A 23139-nucleotide genomic window follows, 5' to 3' on the forward strand; every position below is an offset into this window, starting at 1 on the left:
TTACTGAAGAATCTCCGAAATTCTTCTTCTTTCTAATAAGTACTCTTTGCAGTCCCATTTAGTCTTCCAAATTAAGCAAAGGCAACACTCATTCCTCATTTTCTCTTCATCTTATAAAATGACTTGCTTATTTAATTTCAAAGTATCTTAAAAGGCCACTTATAGTCTTTCTTCAAAGGGAAAGATGTATAAACTGTTTGCAAAGTATAATTGCATAAGGTAGCGTGAGATGTTGCACAGCTAGGAAGACGGCAGCTTCCTCCAACTCCCCCTTTAGCTCTTCCACCACTGCCACAGGCTCTTTTCTCTGTGCCCCCCTCCTTCTTGTGATGCTGCTTGAGAGGGAACAGTGCCCAAATAAAAAGTTTAAGCCTTAGTCTTAAATCTGTTCCACCACGCTTACTCTCTCGTTTTCACTCTTAATTTCCCATGTCATATCGCAGTCAAAATCCTGCACCATTAAAAAAAAAACATAGCGTTTTCCCAAAGCAGTCTAGTGAAATATGGGAGGAAAAAAAGATAATAGTTACTCGTTGAGTTAGTTAATTTTATTATCGTGTTCAACTTAATAATTTAATCTAACATCACAGCGCTGTCTTCCCTTTTACAAGCCCCGTATCCCCTGTAGATGCTAACACTATGTTAATCTTTCATAGACTTCCACTATTATTAAAAGATACATGGATGTGAACGCTCTACACATGATTTGACAGATTGGAAAAGCTACAGCCATGCTAGCAGGTATGTGAGGGTACAGCTGTGCTTTGGTTGAAATGTTACCCTCAGCATGCTAACATGCTCACAATAACTTGACGATGTGTAGAAAGTATATTGTTTGATTATCATAGTTAAGCTTGTTGCCATGCTAGCATTTGCTAATTAGCATCAAACTATTTGGTCAAAAAACTTAAGTATGAGGCACATTAGACCTGATGGTACTAGAAGTAGTGCTAGGATATCACCAATTATTACAAATCATGCTGAAGGGACCATGAATGTCTTAACTACATTTTGAGGCAATCCATCTAATAGTGGTTGAAACACCAAAAATGTTGACCAGCTGGTAGCTTGAGAAAGAAAGTCAGGGGATCACTTAAGCCCTTAGTATTCATTATCTGGGAGCCATCAATGTCTGTACCAAATTGTTTTCCAATCCAACTAATAGATAGACATAGGAGATATATAACTCAATAGGAGATAGATTTGACCGACTGGTGGTGCTGGGGAAATAAAACTGAGGGATCACCAAAGTTGTAAGGATTCATCCTATGAGGAGTCTGAATAACTGTACCAAATGTCATGAAAATCTTCGCAATAGTTTTTGAGATATTTCACTCATAACAAAAGTAGTCAACCTCATGGTTGCTATTCAGGGGAACACCAAAGTCATTCTGATTCATCTTCTGGAGACCATGAATGTCTGTATAAAATGTCATATAATAGATGTCCAGTAGTTGTTGGGATATTACCGGCCAAAGTGGACCAACAGACGAGCCGAACAACATTGCCATCCCTAGAGCTTTTGCATTTGCTTTTGTGTGGCAAATATACAACGTCTCCCTACCTTTCTATCAGTCTAGAAATCCAGCGATGTAATAAGTCCTAGCCTAAATTAATATTCATTGCAAGAGTATAATGATTAGACAAACCATGCCCCAAAGGGGTTTGGGGTGTTAAGCCAAAATTATACCTGCCACTTCTGTGTCGGTCCGGCTGGGTCCAGTTGGGTCTACATGATGTAATTGTTGCCGTGTAGCCCAGAAAAGTAAAGGCACGGATCATAGTTTCCATAACTGTCCGTGTACACGTCCGATTGGAACAAGGCTTTAAAGGGTTAATGTCTTTTACATTCTCGGGTGTAATATTATTGTGTGTTATCATCACATCATCAAAGCCACACACAGATACAGCCTATTTTTTTTCTATGTCTCCTTGTGTAGTCAGGATCACATGGAGGTTATAGAGAAAAAGACATGCCTTCCCAGTGTGTAAGCTATAATGATCTTAATGAGTTATGTTTATGTCATGCCTAACACTTGGCTATACAGTCATTGGCCTCATTAGCCCTCCCCCTGCAAATGGTGTATACGGTATGTGTACATGATTAGGGGAAATGCACAGGGGAGAGAAACTGGGCACTGATTTTACAGGAATAATCACTCCATAAACAGAATCGGCTCCACTCTGGGTCATGATACAGAGATACAAGCCTGCCAAGAAGACTGCAAAGACATGAGCAAGAGGAGCAGGACTAACTTAGAAAAGTCAACCGAGTGCATCTTATCAAAGGTTTAGAGCCTATGTCGTCTCAAACCTTCCCAGTCAACTGCAACAGTGTATTAAGAGTGCATATTTATCTAATGCGGCCCTTTTTTGCAGCTACTCTGTTCTACAGGGTTCCCATGGGTGAAATATAGACTACTAATCATCGTGGTACAAGGGTGCAATTTGTTCAAGTGCACAATTTGTACAAAAAGAGGAAAGCGAAGTTTGCGGTGCTTTTCTATGACAGTGGATCTATTCAGTCTAATTCATTATTCCAGTCAGTTCAACAAGAGAGAGTAGGCGCAGTGGTCCAGCACATCCAAGGTCAGCTCCTGCACCCGGCAGTTTGAATCCTGTTTTGGCCATGAGTTTAAATAAACATGACAAACGCCATGACCACAAGCATTGCACAATGTCACTAGATGTAAGCAAAGTGCTGCTTTATAAAGTAATCACGATGCTATTAGGGAAACGCTTTCATCTTTGCTCCTAATACAATTTCTGTGTGGTGAGTGCTTTAGTAAATGTTATTTTTCCAGCCTGAAAACGTTAATACTCTGTCCACATTGTTGAGATTTCCTTCAGGAATAATAATAAAAAAAACTGTATAATATTAATAAAAGTGATAATATTCTTTCCAATTTAATGACTCCATCCGAGTGTGAGGTGAAAGTAAAGCGTCTGACAAGAATATGTGTGCTTTTATTAAAAAAAGGCAAATGTGATAATGAGATGTTCAAAGACTTAAGCAGTTTTTCCACATGATGTACTCGAGTCATGTTGAGTGTGACTATAGCACAATTGTTTATGCTTTAAACGTATGTTTGTGTGTGTGGACCAAGAGCGTGAGCGATCGATACTCAGTGGAAGAATGGCCGCTTTAGGCAGTTATCAATGGACGAGTGAAAAATCTCAATCTCTTTACACAGCACATTACTGAACAGGGGCTGCACATTCACTGCTGCAATTATGCTTAGCACGAGGCTTCACACAAACACACTCACACATCGAAACGTTGACGAGTAAAGGTAAACAGACCTTCACACTTAAATAAACATGGGCTATTGTGCGATACCATGTAAACACCACCAGCAGAACAATTACGGTAAAGAGCGCCTCTATTCCACAAACGAGCACTTCAGTCTGTATAATGAAAACTTCCAGTGCGAGCAGGTGGAAATTTGCTCATTATGCCTGTGGGAATAATGGAAAACCAGCATCCGTGGCATTGAGCCTGGTGTTACTGCGTCATGCCCGAGAGCTGTAATCAGATGGGAAAGTAACAGTTAAAGAGCTTGAGAGACAATAGTGGGCACAGAATCTTTGAGATGCAAAAAGCTGTATGTTGTAGTCCTCTGTAACTAGTAATACAACTGAAAAAACCTAGAAAGTTAAATATTTTAGTTCATTTGATTAAAAAAGGCTACAAAATGAAATAATAGACAGGCAAACAATCATTTCCGTAACACTTTAGGACTTTAATATTAAAGTAATATTGTGAGAGCTGAGAGACATTGAATGAGAATGAGTCTGGGACAACCGTCCTTTTTTTCCCAGTCTGAATAAATGTGCTCAATGTGACTGAATCAGCCTCAACGTTAACCACCAAGTTTGATTATTGCTCATTTGGAAATGTATTTAAGAAGTGTTTAAAGGGATCAAAGTGAAGTACGAAGAGAGGTAAAAGAACAACAGAATTTTAAATTCCGGCTCATCTTCAATTTATGGTGACTTGGTTAATTTGCATAGTTTTGGCCATGATTCCTATTAGTTTTGAAAACATTGTACGCACCAAAGGATTATTGAGGTCTGCAAAGGTGTTTTAATATCACTGTTTGGAGGCCCTTCCCTCCCTCTTCCAAAATACCACGGCAACATTTATTCACAATCCCTCGTCAATGGACAGCCGGAAAATGGATGCCCTCCAAATCAGTAAACATAATATGAAAGTCATCAATATAAGACAATACGTCAACATATAAGTCACGTCAAAGCTAGGTTATCAGCCAAATAGGCCTGTGTGCACAGCCAAAAATATATACAACATGAGGAGATCTGTTTTTTCAATTAAAAACCTGCAGATATCACATGAACCGGTATTGCCACAAGCACATTTATCGTTTCATTTTTGTGCAAGTTGTTTTCTTGAATTGTCTTTCAGCTTTTAGGTTGTTTTTTATGTTTATATTTGCCAATGTCGAGTAACAGATATGTGACAGAGTAGAATAAAATGTCACACTAATAACCTACTCAGGCCTTTGATTGTTTGTGTATGAATTGTAAGGTTTAATAGCAGGGTGAGACTGCACGACTTTAGCCTGCTTTGCCATTCTTAAATAATAGGTTGCACTATGGAATCACAAATAGTTCATATCAACTGAATCAAAGTGTCATCACATTAAATATTACAGTAAATAGGCCTAAGCTGGGTCAGAGCAGGCACCCCATATATAGTATGTAAACAATATGTACACTTTTATATATATATATATATATATATATATATGAGTGTGCTGAAATCGCAGAGCTTGGGCGGCATTAGTATACTTGGCAAACCTGGCAGTAGGTTTAAACCCTGTACGAATGTTTGACTGTTCATCTTTCTCGTCCCATCTGTTTTCCACTTCAACATTGCCACATTCCCAGATCTCAGTGACTAACTTGGCAAATTAACATGGAAATTATATTATTATTTCCAATTGACCGAAACAAACGAACATGTATGTTTGGTGATGTATGTTACTGTCCCTGACCAATGTACTGGCCTCAGAACTGGAATTGGTCCCTGTAGCTGTGCTGTGGCTGCCCACTGCTGCTTAATAGTTTCAGGACAGTATGTGGGTCAAAAACAGCTCACTTAATGAATATGCTACATGGTTCCTTTTAAATACCAATATATTGCCGTCAATGTTACAGGAATCCCTTTGAATAACTGCAGTACACAAATGACACCACTTTACAAGTAGTAATGATATTGTTGATGCCAACATGTGACATGCAAAATCTTAATAGTTTAAGATGACATACCATCTTGTCCAAGGTAATTGAAATAATTTAAACCTGGTATACACATTTTCCATGTGCTTAAACCTGTAGTTGGCAGTTTAGTTTGGCAATGTTGGGCAAAGAACACCTTATCGTCTTTCACCTTATTGTTATTCAAGTGTTCTGAAACAAAATTAGACTTTCGCACCTCCTCTTGGCCGTTTTCACGCTTTAGAAAATTTAGTCTGTGACTGGAGACTTTGGCCAATCACGAAAAGAGAGGGGGAGAGAGAGAGCCACAGGAGGAGGTCTCACTCTACTTCAGATTCTGACATGTTTTTTTTGCTCTTCACCTACTGCAGCTTTAAGTGATGTGAAGATGTGGCTGTTAAGGGCTTACTGTGCGCCCCTGTATACTGCTCACCTGCGGTGTAACAACAACGCTATAATGATGCTACTGCCTGTCGTAAAGCTCTAGTCATATATTTATTAGCATAAATATCAGGAAGTTGAATCACATGTATGTGCCGATTAGATAAGGTAGATAACATTGGTAAATCATTCCTAAAGGTACATATATTGCTGTAATACACAGGAGTCAGAGCAGTGTACATTTTTACATTTTTATTTTTGACATTTATGAATAGTTTGTTCTGTATGTGTGTTTATTGTGGTTTTTATTGTATGCAATATGCATTTTATGTGATGGCTGATTGGTTTAAATTGTATGTTTTACTACTACAGTATAAAACATGTTCTGAATGTAATGTTAGTTAATTAAATTATTTGTTTGTTTGTTGTTTTTTCAGTGCAGGCAGCATTAGCTTCAAAACCTTTATATCTACAGAATAGTGAGGGAACATGCTGTTGGCTGGGGCTTTATAAACACATCAAACACCTCAAGTACACATCCTATTTGCAACTGAATGACTTCAGTGTCTGGAGTGGTCGGTGTCTTATTGCTTGGGTATGAAATGATGTGATAGTGGCAAAAGAACTGAAAGAGCGTGAGAGTTTTTGAGACACAGTGTTACTGCACTTCAAGTGGAGAGTGGGAAACACTTGGAGACAGCTTGACGCTTGACACACACACACACACACACACACACACACACACACACACACACACACACACACACACACACACACACACACACACACACACACACACACACACACACACACACACACACACACACACACACACACACACACACACACACACACACACACACACACACACACACACACACACACACACACACACACACACACACACACACACACACACACACACACACACACGTCAATGCTCACGAACGTGTTAGCCTGCAGTTACACATACACATGCACATGCACATGCGTACCCAATACATACCCAACACATGCTTATGGATGTAACCTCCCCAAACTCATTTGCAATGCAAAGCAAGCACATGCAAGAACTTTCGATGCACACACCCTGTCATACATATCTGAAATTAAATATCACACGCTGTAAAATGTGTGCCCTTAAAAGATAAGGAAAAGTGAGAGAGCTAAAGAAAGCACAAGATAAATGAATAAAGCATGCACAGCCAAGATAGTATTGTGGACGAAGAGGCCCATGATTTGACAAGAGCGAGACAAGCAGATGAGGGTTAGAAAGAATCTCAACGGTGTAAGTGAAGGAGCAACGATAGCAGAAAAAGCAACATAATGTGGACAGAAAGAAGCAGCGTGGAGACACATAAGAAACAGAACTGTCATGCCAACAAAGCAATTCATTAATCTGACAGAGAAGACAATATGGAAGAGAAGGAAACAGGGAGCACACACTAGGGGAGAGAAGAAGAACAATCCAGGGGGGGGGAAATGGTGAATGTGGAAAAAGAAACAATTGTAGAGGGGTTGAAAGGTTTTCTTCCCTCTTGCTTTTATCAGTGTTAAGAGTAAAAGTTGCCACTACCTCATCAATAAGAGCTGAGTGAAGGCAAGACCTGGAACATAACGATAACAAGCACACACTCCAGTAGAGCACACTAAAGACACACAAAAAAAAGTCAAAGGAAATGACAGATAAAGAAAAAATAAGCTAAAAATGAAGGTACAACTGCCAAAGTGTAGAGCGGAGGAGGAAACGCCGTATACGTTTTAAGTTAATGGACTTGAACTTCACTTTAGGCAGGAGGATGGGGAGTGATTACTGCCATTAGGTTGCAGGGAGGACGTGTGCGTCAGTGTGTGGGGACGTGCACGTCATGTTGAGTACGAGTTGTTGATGTGTAAGTGGGAGAGCGCGAGCGGGCGTGTTTTTGTGCACAGTCCTGACCTTGGATGTCAACCCGAGATACATTTATCCACTTCTTCTGCAGGCCTCTTTGCGTCTTCCCTTCCTTTATTTCAACATTTTACCTCCCCTCCTTCCACCTTGGCTAAAACCCATGAGAGCCACAGTCCACTCAAGGAAAAGGTCAGTACCATTTCTTCTCTTATTCTTCACCGATCACCCTCCATCCCCCAACACCCCTGCCGCCACTCTCCTCCTCTTCTTCCTCATCCCACTTGTATTTCCTGCTCTCTTATTGTAGTCTTGTTTGCTCACTTTTTTTACTGTGTAATAACAAAAGAAACATACAGTAATAACACCTGTTGGAGCTTCTTATGGCTTAAATAACAGTGACATTAGTGTGCCGCCATATCAAACAAATGAAATGAAATTTCACAGATGGTCAAATTTCATATAATCCAAAGAGTCTAAGATACGATGAATTATGCAAAAATGTCTGGCTGCTATAATTAAGGCATCTGGGGAAATAAAAATCAATTTTTCACACATATATTAACATAAACACACATGTGCAAAGACATTAACAACAGAAGCATAAACACATCCCAGTGCTGGTTTTGGATTAAGGCATAAGTAAATGGATTACTATGCGGAAGAGTAAAAGGATAATTATAGCTATTTTCAATCTGGGTGTTATTATCCCAGTTTGTGCCATTATGCTGTGTGATTGTGTTAACATTTTTTTGCCTCTCTCATCACTGTAAAGCCATTTGTATTCCCACTTAACCACAGACAATGCTCTCCATCTATTAAGCCAAATGATGTTTGAGCATTTGGATCCAAAATGTGAATAAAATCTATTCTCAACACTATGACAATCAGATAAAAATAACACTTTGCCCAAGACATGTAGATTTTTTGTTTCATTTGATGGAACAGCGCAGCCATAAAAAAAAAAAAAAACATTCTTGGGTTTGAGTGTCTCACTTCATTTAGCTCCAATTAATATGTATGTACATATGGGACAATAGGGTCTACGATTACTTTTTCAGCCTTAATGCTAATCTAAGGCAAACATTTCAGGAAAAAAGATGTTACGGGTCTGTGTACATGTTAGCTTGGCTTAAATAAGATAGCGAGGAAGTAGACTTAACACTTTTCATGTAATGTAAAATGTAATCTCCTGAATAAACATATTTAAGTGGGTAAAAGTGTCCTGGGATTCAGCACTACGCAGACAACCCTCTCATTTATATTGCTTGCTTCCATAATTACTTAAAAGAGCTAAAAAAAGAAGTTTTCCTGATTGGCAAGAGATCCTCAATTGGTTTAATATCCTCCTCGCTGATACCTCATACTGACCACCTCTTAGTGTTATCGTCATGTTTGACAGCACTGATTTAAATTTACGTTGAAACTATATATCTTGTCATCCTTTGCATCCTAGCAGTCATTTCTTTTGTCATTACCTGATGTTGAGAGAGTTGAAGCCTTGTAAAAATGTATTACTGTATAAGTTCTCTTCACAATCTTACATTGAAACACATACCTCTAACAAAAAGATTGTATCCCTGCTCACACTCACATTGACTTAAAGTCTAATACTAAAAAGATCTGTGGTTCAGCCCACTGTTTTCTTTTGTCAAAAAACAAACACACCCATCTGCCTGCTTTCGCTCTGCTAGTTCCTCCAGCAACATTTCATGGATCTGCCTGGCAGTGAAATGCTCTGACTAAAGAAGCTATCCCTCTAGGTTTCAAGAAACTTCTTCAAAACTCATTTGCTCAAAACGGACACAATCGTTTGGGAGCACTGTTGAAGCCACAGCTTTACACTTTCAGATCGTGGCAAATGCCTGTTGTTTGCTGTCTGTATGTAATCATGTCTTTTCTTTCCTGGTGTTCAAATTATCTGTGAATTTGTGTCATTTTGGGTTAAGAGCAGCATTTCATGTACAGAATTTTCTAGCGAGCATCATTCATGTGAATTTCACAGTGGCATTTACAGGAAAGGTGGAGGAGAATGGAGGTTGACACTTCCCACCTCAGCATAGTACCATAATACCTCCATCCAAGCAACCACCCATATGCATAATTAGAATTCAATGCTTACCTGGTAGAGAGTGTGGTTCTTATCCTTGAAGCAAGGTATGAGGAGGGAGTAGATCTTAAGCGAGTAGTAGTAGGCAGCCAGCTGGAGTGACAAGGCTGAGTGACACTGTTTTTCAAAACACCTGTTGGCATCCAGAACCTGGACCGATAGATGGAAAGATATTTAAATAAAAAATAAACGCTACTTACTTGATTACAATACTGAATCCACTGAATTAAATTAAAATCCTGAGTTCATCGTGTCAACCCAGTTCCGTTTGTCAGTCTAATCTGAGTGGAGTTAACAAGCTCTCTATGAAATATCTATGTAATATCCACTCCGGCAGTTTGGTATTTTACTGAAGAAGCGCCAAGTGGTAAGACCTGTGAGGGATCCTCGCTGTCACCACTCGAACACAATCTACTGCAGTAGGTTTTCCTGTCTTATATTTAATTTTCTTAGCTATCAAAATACACAGACTGCTCCTCTGACAGCTGAGACAAGGTGGAGAAGGGCTACACATTGCATGGTGGGAATGTTTACATTATATGTGAATGCTGATTGATTTGAGGGTGACATTAAACTATGTGAGATGCGTGTATTGTATAACGGACGATATGGGTCATCACAATGTCATAGTTTTGATTAACTGCTGCTGTTATATGTCATTCAGCAAACATTACTCTGCTCCTTTTTAAAGTGATTTGACACACTGCTGATGCAAACTGTCTAACACAATAGCTCATTTAGAAAGGGAGGGGATCAGTAGAGGATATGGATTCACTCAGACGTTTTGCCATCCCAATAAAATACAAACACACTTATAGTACAAGTTTATACGTGTGTCTAAAATAAAGCTGTGTGTGTGCAACTGTGGGTCCACTCACCTGAGGCAAGGCCAGTAAGTAGGACAGAGCCAGCATCATGTCCCTGGGAAATGCATCGTTGGCCAGCTGCAGCAAAACTGGAAAAGGATGGAGGGATAGAGAGAGAACGGGGGGGAGGAGAAAAGACTTTAACCAAAGCAATGGGGATTAACAACCAACCCACCCCTCTTGGACGAGTTTCATCCCGAGTTTGTTGAATACAGATGACAGTGCCTATCAGAACACACCTCTCTGTGGGATGGACAAAAGAGAGGTAAGGTAAAAATAGAGGGAGATGAGAGATGAGAAACAGGGGAGACAATGTCAAGAAGCGTCATTAAAAAACCCCCGTGAGTTCTGGGATTCTGTCCATCTACCCGCTGGAATATTGCCTGCATATCTGTTTGCATATGCTGTATACAAATGTGTATGTGTGTGTGTGTACGTGTGTGTGTGCGTGTGTGTGTGTGTGTGTGTGTGTGTGTGTGTGTGTGTGTGTGGTTTCGTGCACATGGAGTATTCATTATTCAAGAGTAAGTACATGCCCACTTCTAATAAGTGCTCTCCAAATGAGTCCAAACTTCATCTAAGTGCACTTTAAAGTTGAATCCCCTGAATGCCAAATTAGCCCATGCATATTGACGGCAAAAGACAGGCAGAGGAGTTTGATCATAAGAATCTCAAATTATGTTGGATTAAGAGGTTTCCACTCGTCCGTTTGAACGACTGATCTGGCCGGGTAGGTCATGTCAACAGTGAATCAGCAGTCTGACTGAAGGTCATACTGTCATAGTGTATATATATATGTGTGTATGTATAAAATGATACAAAGTGACTGCTACTGCTAATTATGCTTGCTAGTTGGTCAGTAAGGTGTATGGGCAGAACTCTGATACCGCAGCTCCACCCCCTGATCCCACCTGCACGGACTCTGGCTGGAAATGAGCAAGATGGCAACGCCCGTATCAAGGATATGTTGGTGTACAGTGGAAGGAAGTGAAGAAGCATTGACCATCTTCATATAACGATTATGGTTTTGGCTTTTTTTCTTTTTTCAAAAAATGTTTTACAGTTTAATAAACACTTAAAAAACAGCTTGGAATGAAATTGGGACACAGTCCATGTTTTCGGTTTCCCTAAGGCCCTGTTTACACATATACGGTTATTTTTACCGGTTTGGCATGCTCTTGACATATATACACGGGTTAGTGTAACCAAAAAGCTATCTGAAAACAGACAGTTGTGCACGATGTTTTTCTTTTTAAACGGAGACGGCGAAATGTCCGTTTTAAATAATAATTAAAATGGCCGGCCATGTGTAAACGTAGCCTAAGGCTGATGGGATTTGGAGTATAGACAGAGCATTGGGTACACGGATGGATCTCTCTCGCGCGCGCACACACACACACACACACACACACACACACACACACACACACACACACACACACACACACACACACACACACACACACACACACACACACACACACACACACACACACACACACACACACACACACACACACACACACACACACACACACACACACACACACACACACACACACACACACACACACACACACACACACACACACACACACACACACACACACACACACACACACACACACACACACACACACACACACACACACACACACACACACACACACACACACTATTATTAATGATTATGATTAAAAGTAGATGACGACCAAACACTGTAAACACAGACTCCCTCAGTTAATCACTCACTAACTCAAAAACTGAGGGAGAGAGCAGAGCAAAGCAGAGGCAGACAGAATCACTTTGTAGTCTCAGACCCGAGGAGAACAAAAGCATGTGTTGGTGATAAGAGCCTGAGACAAAATGGAACAGGCAGAGTGGAGAAAAGTGGAGCATGGACACTGGGAGAGAGGCGGGTGCAACGGGAGTGACATACTGTAGAACAAAATGCGCACAGATATCCATATGTGCGCGATGAAGCCAATACCTGACATATACAGCACAGTTGAAGGTTCAGAGTGTGCTTGGGTAAGCAGAGGTGGAGTGATGCACCGGCTTAAAGAGCCATAACAGCTCTCTTAAGCGGAGTGCCCACCCTCCTCTTTTTCTCGTTTTTCTCTCCCCTCCTCTCCTTCCCCCCCGGGTTTCAATGAGCTACACCTCAGAATGAGCTGATTACACGCCTCTCTAAAGCTACTGATACCATCGGGACAGGAATTACCAGAGGGGTAAACACACATACACGCACACACACACACAATAGATAACCCTGACTTAAAAGCATACAGTATTTCTGCTTGTGAGGGAGAGAGGAAAACAGAGATAGTGATAAAGGGACACCACGTAGAGGAGTGTGGGTGTGTGAGACGAGAGGGTATGTTTGTGTGCGTGTATCACACATACTACATATACACAATCCTGCTCCTGTGTCAGCTAAATCGGGCACATTGTTAGCCGGATGGTGAGACAGTGACTTATTACCATTTCACCTGTGCAGGCAGTGTGAAAAAACAACTGATTATGGCGTGGTCAACATGGGCCTATGGCTGCACTCTCTGCTGTTTGTGCGTGAGCCTGCGTGTGTGTGTGTGTGTGTGTGTGTGTGTGTGTGTGTGTGTGTGTGTGTGTGTGTGTGTGTGTGTGTGTTGTGTGTGTGTGTGTCTGTCTGTTTCCCCTTACACCGAGTGACCGTTTCTGCACCTTACTCAGCTCAATCCCGATGAGTCACTTTCCACTTTACTCATAATTAATTACCTCCACCTTATCTGGGCCAGGTGAAAAATCAATATATTTATTTTCTTAAAGGCCATCTCCTAGTCTGTTTTTTAAGGACAAAACCGGCGTGGCAGGCCGTTACGTGAGTCATTAATCGAAGCTTGTTATCGGATGCGGTGCCGTCCAGACCGCCTTTTCTCTTTCTCAACACGTCGCACTCAACAGCAGCTCTGAGGGGAAGGTGACTTTTAAGAGGAGAGATATTTATTTGAATGACAACAGCAGAGAAAAGCTTGGATTCGGTGGTATGTGTGAGTGTGTGAGGGGATGTGTGCGTTTACACTCCGTGGTCAGTGTCTTGCATTCTTCACTGTCTGCGTATTAGTATTCTATTTCAAGTCTTTTTTTATCGAGCCAAAGGAAAATATAGATACAATATATTAGGTGTCGGTGCTCATTGACAATTATATCAATAATATCAACGTATACATACACAGTATAAGGCAGATGATATGAAAGATATAAGATTGTGTGTACACCAGCTAGTTGGACCAGTCCCAGCCTGGTCAGTTGCGTACATGAACTGATGAAGCCTCCTGGATGAGAGGTGAAACGTCTTCCTAGACAAATAACCAAGTCCAGTTGCTTTTGACTGAAATTGGTTTGGGGATAACGATGACCTGGACAAATGAGAACATTCACAGGCCTAGTATTCAAACACACACGGACACGCACATTCATTTGCTCTTTATTTTTGTAGAGGCATTGATTCTGGCGAGCAGCTGTGATCCATCATGCAGCATGGCCTTGATGTTTTGACTTGATGCTATCTCTCCAGTATCGCCCCGCTGATGCGTCATTATTTACTGTTGCCGTGGGGTGCGTGGGTATACATTAATTAATCAATGTGAGGCTATTCTGCCCATGTTGTCCCCTAGTCCACCACATATGGGATCCCTGGCGAGACGGATGAGGACGAGAGAGGGCAGGGTGAAGGGAGGGGAGTGAACCACACTGCACTTTCCATTAATACAGCTTCACCAAGACAGATTACTAAGAACGAGACCAAATTACACACCACTAACTCAATCTATCTTTAACAATTAGAAAATGCTTTCTAAGCGCTTTTCTTCTTGTTCTTTTCTAGAATTTGAAGAAACAATTTCTAAAGAAAATAAAGAAATGGAAAAGCTCATTAGGAAGCCAACGGGCGAAAGGTTGTTAAGGCAATGTAGCAAAGGGTCATAACCTGTGAAACAAAGATGGACATTTAGGCCCTTTTTTCCCCCAAATGTTAGAGGGGTACGTATTATTCACATTTTCAGGTCCATATTTGGATTTGGATTTCTGCTATAACAAGTTAACGTGCTTTAATGTTCAAAAAACACATTCTTTTTCTCTGAATATACCTGTATTCACCTTCTGACGCTCCGTTCTAGGGCCTGCCTCTTTAAGCCCTCCTCCCAAAAAAGCTCAATTTGCTCTCTGCACTCTCTGCGTCCCTGCACTGTCATTGCAACCATGGAAATGACTGTGATGGCACTGTGGCAACACTTTCTACCAATATACCGTACAGTTGTGACATCACAAGTGTAAAAGAACTTTTGATAGTTTCGCAGTATTTATATAGCACCCTGACCTGCTTTATAATAATAAAAAAAGATATGGAAATCTCACATTCTATAATATGGGACATTTAATTCATACTACATGATCAGCCATTCTGATCTTCCAGAATGTACAACTTCTACGCTCACACTTTATGGATCAATCCACCGGCCACGACACAGGCACTCATATTGCACAAGACATGGAACCCCCGCTTGGTTTTTGTGATTGACGATTTCAATAAAGTTAATTTAAACAAGACTGCTGTGTCCTCAAAAATGTGAACAATAAATAGAAAGGCATCCCTACACAGTGCAATTATACTTTGAAGAGAAAGCACAAAGAAGAAAAAAATAAATAATATAGAGGCGGCACATGGCCGGAAGATGCAGACAACATGGTCTGTCTGTTCTGCAGCAAAGTTCAGTTTTATTTATATCACCATACAGTCTCAGCAGCAGTAATAACATGTAAAAATACTCTATATATAAGCATCTATAAATAAATAGAAATATAACACAGTCTATAACAGATTGTCTGAGAGAAAACATGTGGGAATTCCGACCAATGAACAGTTTAAACACAAGTGATCAGGCAGAAACTAATCCGCTTGATTCGAAAATTAGTCTGGGGCGACAAAGTTGGAATTAAAATACAGGTGTCCTTTCTCTTCCACAAAAAGGCCACTCTAAACTTTCTCTAGCTGCATAAGTATCGGCGTGTGTGCAACTGGTGTCACGTATGTTTCTGCACGCTTACCTTCTGTAGCAGGAAATAGGGTTTTCCCCTCAGTTTTGGCCTCAGCTAGTTTGCCGGTCCTCAGCAAAACCTCTGCAAAGTTATCCTGAGGCACATCTCCGTAGGACAAATACCCATCTTGACTCTAAGAGCAAGAACAGAGAAGAGCGAGTGATGAATAAACACTTATTATTGTACTGAGGGAACCCCCGACACTAGGGAGAGCAGATCAGAAAATGACACGCTGAGAGCTTCGTTCCCAGGGATCAGACACATGAGAGATGAGCGTAAACAAATGCACGTCAGAGCTAAAAGTTCCATCTGAAGATGGAACTTTTTTGATAATTCATTTATAGGATTCGTGTACAAGTTATTTCTCAAGTGTCTGTGAGGTGAACAATGAGGTTTGCGCTCTTGCTGGGCCCCAGAGCTATCGCTTCAACGTGCGGTGTTTCCTGTCCATCTCTGCTGCTCGTGCCTCATCCATCTTCCTGCCTTGTTGCATTTGTCTCTCTTTCTCTCTCAATCAGCCTCTCCCTCCCTCCCCACTTCCTTCATTGGAACTGTTAAGGTAAAAACCAATCCCATTGATCAGCCAGCCTCATAGACAGATGGACGTGGGGAGCCATTATTGGTAGATGGATGATGGAAGATGGATGAATGCTGGAGATGGAGGGGAGGAAGGGACTTGGAGAGGCCTATTAAAATGTCATGAGAAGAGATGTATCGGCCTTCTCTGTTTCCCCTCGCATACACTCTTTTAGCTATCCGCATGATTTGTGTCTCTGAGTAAAAAGCCCAGTCATAGCCCAGGGCAACCATTTTCTAGGCATAAAGGTCAAACTACTCCTTTTCTTACTTTTCTTCTTTTCTACCTCCATAACTCCTTCTGTTGACATCCTTTTCTTTTGGAGTTTTATGACGTTCATCTCTCTCCCTCTCCATTTAACGAATACAGTGCTTCCTCTGTTGATGTTCTACCACATCTCCGATTTTGTTCGCCTTCATCGCACCATCATTCTTTAGTCTATCCTTCGTTTCCCGTCAAGTACTTTGAGTACTTTGAGTACCTCCAAATTGCTTTTGGCATTAAAAGTACTTAGTCTGAAATCAATATTAATTTTGTCTTAACACAGGTTTTTAAAGAATTTATAAGTCATAGGAGAAAAGAAATCTAATTTAAGTCATAAACCTACTCAGGCATTTTTGCTGTAATTTAAGAAGGTGGCCTGGGGTAAAAAAAAATGTAAAAAATACATTTTTAAAAAAGGACAAAAATAATGAGCCACTCACCAGGTCTACAAAGGGATCATCAATGAGTTCCTGATAAAAAGGGCTACAGCCTTGGCGCTGCAGGTTGAAGTTCACACATGCCCCTTCCTGACTAGTGGCTCCTGCGCCTTGACCCTGAGGAGCCATCAAAACATCATTAAACTTTCACAACATGCCCACAGCACTGTCATCTCTCTCTCTGTCCCCACAGCTCGCATCCTCTATTTTTTTTGTCTTTCCTTAGAAACGACCACGAGCCGCCCTCCTAAATCGCTGCTGGGACCAGAGACGCCATCAATCTCCGCCCCGGCGACCACCGAGCCAGTCCAGCCGCCGGCAACCGCCAGATATTGAAATATTCAACAGGCGGGCCAATTAATTATGCAAGAGATGAGCTCTTGATTGGTTGTTTTTGAGTGATGCCTATGAAGTCTGTGAGCGAGAGTGTGTGAGATATTAGTGCAGGGGCAGACATGCTACAGTGCCTTTTCGCACGCACGCACGCACGCACGCACGCACACACACACACACACACACACACACACACACACACACACACACACACACGCACACGGACACGCACACGCACACGCACACGCACACGAACACATGCACACACGCTGCAGTCTGCTCTGTTAATATTGGCTGCTTGATCACTCCTTTTACAGCACACTACTGTTTATGCATTCATAAACACACATAGTTCAATACAACACATAAAAAACGTAAATATTTAGACCCACACGTTAGTTTGTTACCTAACTTATTTAGCACTTTAATGTCTCTGGCATAAAAGACTTTCTTCAGCTTCACCACAGATCACTTTAATTAAAAAACGAACAGTGTTTTTACCTGCAGCGGTCGAAGGTAGTTGATTGATTCTTTCCACCAGCGGTGGTCGCTGACTGCGGTCAGGACAGCCTTGGTGGTCAGTCCTGTAGTGGTCAGCACGGCCATGGTCTTAGCTGTAGTTCTGTGCAGCAGGTCCCCCGCTGCCCCTACAGGGGAACCCGCGGAGGCAGCACAGGCCTGGAGCCAAGCAGGGGACAAAGGCGACAGGATGGACAAAAAACACAAAGGACACATTATTCTACTGTGTCACTCTGGTGCCTCTGCCGTAGTAGAATCTTTACTTCTTGAAATTCTCCTGCTTTATTACAGGATCCTCTCAACTGGAGTCAATATTATCGGCCCATACTGGTCTATCACAGACGTATTGTTATTGCCGTATGAAATCGTTTCTTTACAGACCATATAATGCAGAACACAATGCTTGGGGTGATTAAGAAATGGCATCGTATAGCTTTCTAATTTATCTTTATTTATTCTTTATTGAAATGGTCAGCAATTGACTGTTACTGAACAAACAGTACTATTAAGCTATTTATTCTTAATTTTCTCAGCGTTCTTTTCTAGAATTAATTGACTGTATAATTGCATTGTGTGTATAATAATGTATAATCATCCTGCATATTCTTTATTAAGGTTATTTCTCAAGGAAAGCAGCCTTCTGAGAACATTTACAGTCACATTTGTGCACAATCCACATGGAAAAATAATCTATTTTCATTCCACCTGATTCACTATAACAGCAACCATATCAGTAATGTGTGAATCTTTCCCCTTTCAAATCGGTATCAGAAATCCTATGTCGTTTGGGCCCCTACTCTGAACATATCCTTTCCTTACAAATGAAAAAGCAGCATCAGACGACTTCTCTGATCACTACATCTGTATTGTAATATTAGACCAAAGGACGGATTTGGAGCTGGGATCTCTTGAGTATCAGTGTGGTATTAGACATGGTTATATTCTGTTATTTATTAGGTACTTGAAAAGAGCACTTCAGTAAGCACAGGGCTGTGTGTTTGTTAGTGTATCTGTGTACTGCATTAGGGAATTACAATATGTACCATTCAGGCAGCCCCCCTAGCCTTGCATGAGAGACACACAGTGAGTATTTGTACAGAAAATGTAAGCACTAGGTTGTGTAGTGCTACGTTAGTGTGGCTAGTTGAACTGTTGCATCAAATATTTTTATGCAATGAATAATAGGGCTGGATCAAAACAACCCAGTAGCAATTAGCATTGAAACCTCTCCAGTCAAAAAAAGACCTGCAGACAAACCTTTTTTGCACTAAGATCTAGAAGAAGAAAAAAAAAAACAAAGTCCATTTTTATGGTTTTGCTCCCGGCCAAGCCTTCGTCAATTTAATGCAATGTGTGATTGGCCCACAACCACAGCAGCTATAACCCATACCGTCTGTTATGCGATGTAGTTGAGTGTGGTGTATTCAATGTTTGAGTTATTTGATGCAACTGCACGCTTCAATTCACATGATGGGAATAGGAAAGAAAACCAGCTAGGAATAAACAAACAAAATAATATAACACATGAGTCAGCTGGTACTGTTTTCAGCACTGTGCTAAAATGCTTTTCCTGCTCAAAAGTAAAAATGAAATAAATAAATAAATACATTTTTACCAAAGAAAAAGACAGCATGTTCTGTGGATTACCTTACATGGAAGTGTTTTCCTGGAAATCAATTTTACTGTAAATATTTCTTATATTTTAAAAAAGTATTGCTACTAATGGCATCCAATTATTGTAATTGCTTGTTTCTTAAAGCAACAGTTCTACATTTTGTTTCAATCATCTTTAAAATCAACAAAAAATAACTAATGAATGGTGCAGTGTACTGTGACTTGCATTCTTTGGTATCTTTTAAAGTGCTGCAACAATTTTTCATGGTATGTTGGTTGCCGCACAATTGAAAAGGATTTTAGAAGCAAATTTAGAGGGCCAGTGGGCCGGGGCCAAATCGTTTAGTGCCTTCCATCAATACTTTATTTGATAAGGGATTGAGGGTCAGAGAATGAAAGGAACCCAAACACACATTCACTGAAGAGGTTTGTGAAAAAACACAAATATAAATAAAAAGCACCTCCAGTGCGCGGGCAAACACACACACACAGAAACACACATCTAGGGCTTAAATATGCACGACTGAGGAGTAGGGACATCAATACAACAATAAAATGACAACAGACAGTTTCAAATGAGTACCCATCCACACAAAAAGGGGATGCAACGCAAGTCATGAAACATTAACACCCACTCAAGGCATCATAAAGCTGGCAGTGCTGAAGGGGAGGAGAAGGGGGAGGCATAAATAAACCAAGTGAGCTGAGCAACCTTAACACTAGATTTACACCTCATCAAATATGGAGCAATAGGAAAACACACAAGCCAAACAAAGTACAGACACACCCCACACAGGAATAGAAGAAGAGATAGTTACATCTCAGACAAAGAAGTGAGCACATTAACATGCAGGACACAAACAAACAACACACACACAAACCTTGACGGAGTCTGTCTCGTCGGCCTCTCGTCCACTCTCAGTGGTGACAGGCTCCATTTGATAGTTAACTGCCTGATACAAAACCTAGGACAGAAATAGGGAAAAAGAAGGAAAACATCAGATGAGAGTTGTTATTTTATTACACAACCTGCTTTTTTTTTTGGAGCAATCTCACAGGATACATGGATAAATTGAAATGCTGTTATAATTGGTATGTTTCAAAGGCAAAAACACAACGGTGAAAGGAGAGCGTTTTCACTGTGTTCTTCAAAAGATGAAAGAAAGAGCAACCATCTGAATGTAACAATGTTCTGTTCAGATAGGACATGGTGTGATGTATTAACTACATTGAATATGTTTTGATTGATTGTTATACAAGAGCTTAGTAGTCATGTTACAATTTGACTAATTAGCAATCAATAGGGATGCGAAATTCTGGGCCGATACCAATACAGATGTTTAAAATGACAATTTGGCCGCCCGCCATTCTGGTGTTTTGTCGTCGTTGTTATTTACCTCCCCTTTTGTGCCAGAGAATTAAAAAAATTACTGTTCGGCATTTCATTACGTCTATCTTTGAATGAGCACAAATTCAATCATACAAAAAACCTTTAATATAACCTTCTTTCACATAAATTAAGATATATATTTTTAAATCCCTGCTTCAAAAGCCCTTGTAACATTTGAATGCAACATTTAGCCGGTGCAAAATTGATCCAACACAGCAGATAAAAATTGGCCACTGATGTCGATGAATAAAATAATATTGATGAATATCTGGGCATCCCTTGCAATTAGTGATACTAATAATGGTTCCACTGTTGACTCAAATTACATATTATTGTCATTTGTTTATTCTAGGGCTATGTATTGCAATAATCTGGTCATACGATACGTATCATGATACAGGGGTTCCGATTCAATGTACCGCAATACTTTTAGCAAGGCGATACATTGCATTTTAGAAAAACGGTATAAAGAACACACCACTATGTAAATACATTGTAATGACACTGCTATCTAGCAGTCGGGGTTCAAACAAAACAAAATGAACCACTGTCTGCCACAAATCTTTGCATGTTAACTATAATTTAATTTTTGGAGAATTGACACATTATCCAGGATTCGTACACCTTTTCCAGGGTCAATTTCAAGCACTTTTCAACCACTTTCAAGGTCCATTTTCAAGCTCTTCCAGCACCTTACAGTTGTGGTAAATTACATATTGCTACAAATATAATGAAAATTGTTATTTCACTTTTTTGTTTTATTAAAATCAGGTTAAAAGAGATGGCATTATGTCATGAACAACTACAATTGTTTTGTAATATCAGAAGCATAAGAAATTAAATTATATTTCTATTCTATAGCTCTTTGTTGTGAAAGAAATGCGGATACAATTTCAAGCATTTTTAAGTAGTTTATCCAAAACACAACATTAAAATGAGTATCACAAAACATAATATTCCAATACTCAAGTGTATCTGTATTTTCTCACGACCCCAGTTCATTATCATGCATTATCATACATTTTTAAAACTTTAGTTGTAACTATAGTTGCAAAATGAAAAACAAGCAAAACATATACAGTAAAATAGCGCACTGGTTTCTAAAATGCAAGGTCAGTAAAAGATAGTGACCTGGGTTTGCAGGTCACTGGAGGCCGCCAGGAGGCCGTGGATGTTGTCTGGGGGACAGTGGGTGAGAGAGAAGGCTAAAAGCTCCTGCCGGGCCTCCAGGTCTTCATAGCCCTCACACTGACCGAGCAGACTGCACACATCCCACGCTGGACTGTAACCTGAGAGGAAAACCAGACGGAGGCAAACAACGAGGGGAGGCAAGGCAAGGCAAGAGAGGAAAGAAGAGAAAGCAAAGAGGTGGTTTTAATTAAAGTGAATGGGTGCAGGAGATCACAGCAACTGCAAAAGCTATACAACTATTATGCGGCAAGAGGGGATGATGTAAAACAGAAGGTCAAATTGTCAAATATGAACACACATATTGACTCTTTTCACGCAAAAAGCATATCAGCCGGTGTCTTTCTATCTCTGCTAATCGACCCTGAATCCTGTCAGACAGATGACCCAGGCTTAAAGACACATGCAATAGAGCCCGCACACATCTTTGAAATCATCTTTGCAGAACTAAAACGCAGAGGATATAATGTGGAGATATTGATGATACAATCAAGTGTAACCATCCAAGCCCTCGGGGTATTAATACACATTCAGGTCTAAAACATGCTTCCTCTTGAAGAAAACATCAGCCCGACACATCGTAATAACTAGTTGCAGCTTCATCACAGTCATAAAGCAACGCGCCAGCCTGACTTCATTCTTACAAACAGATTCAATTATTCCCACTGCGTTCACAGACAGAGAACACCAGTGCTTTTCTGATTACACCTTCCCTTTCACCCAAACACCTTTTTCCCTCATCCAAACAGTCTCCTATTACTCAGCACTGTGGGAAGACTCAGTGAAATGCTATTTGCTTTCATTTTTCTATGGTGTAACATGAAGCGGGGTCAGACAAAACTTCTTTATCGCAAACTTCTTTACACTGCTTTGAATCCCATCAGGTAAACGCTGAGGAGAAGGCAGTCTAGACTGGAATATTAATGTGATATGGCGGCTCTGTTATGGCAAAAATCCTAATCACAATTATTTTTAGTCAATTTTGAGATCACAATTATTTAACATGATTATTCATTGACTTTGGAAACATCATGCATTTATTGAACTTGTGTTTATTTAGTAATATGTTGTAGTGCAATACCATTACATACTGAAAACTACTAAACATATATAGAATATATAAAAATAAATAAAAATTGACCAAAAGTAATATTTTGCAGTGAATTGCCACAGCTTACTGAAAACTCCTAAACATATATTCTACATATTCCAGTCATTAACTGGTGCGCTGGATTTATAACAAAAGTTTAGTCTT

General features: G+C 40.3%; 1 protein-coding gene across 2 annotated transcripts in view; it reads right to left on the reverse strand.

Annotated features, from left to right (window-relative positions):
• Positions 1-23139, reverse strand: part of nbas (NBAS subunit of NRZ tethering complex) — a 160437-nt gene that overhangs the window by 65911 nt on the left and 71387 nt on the right. For both annotated transcript variants that reach the window (XM_083933595.1, XM_083933596.1), the window contains exons 35-41: positions 21828-21985; positions 20188-20271; positions 17675-17851; positions 16844-16957; positions 15572-15695; positions 10499-10575; positions 9633-9770 (exon numbers count right to left, since the gene is read on the reverse strand). In XM_083933595.1, the coding sequence (XP_083789721.1) occupies positions 9633-9770; positions 10499-10575; positions 15572-15695; positions 16844-16957; positions 17675-17851; positions 20188-20271; positions 21828-21985 (872 nt within the window). The remainder of the gene's footprint in view (positions 1-9632; positions 9771-10498; positions 10576-15571; positions 15696-16843; positions 16958-17674; positions 17852-20187; positions 20272-21827; positions 21986-23139) is intronic.

The sequence above is a fragment of the Echiichthys vipera genome (genome assembly GCF_963691815.1).
Source record: "Echiichthys vipera genome assembly, chromosome: 19".
NCBI classification, from domain to species: domain Eukaryota; kingdom Metazoa; phylum Chordata; class Actinopteri; order Perciformes; family Trachinidae; genus Echiichthys; species Echiichthys vipera.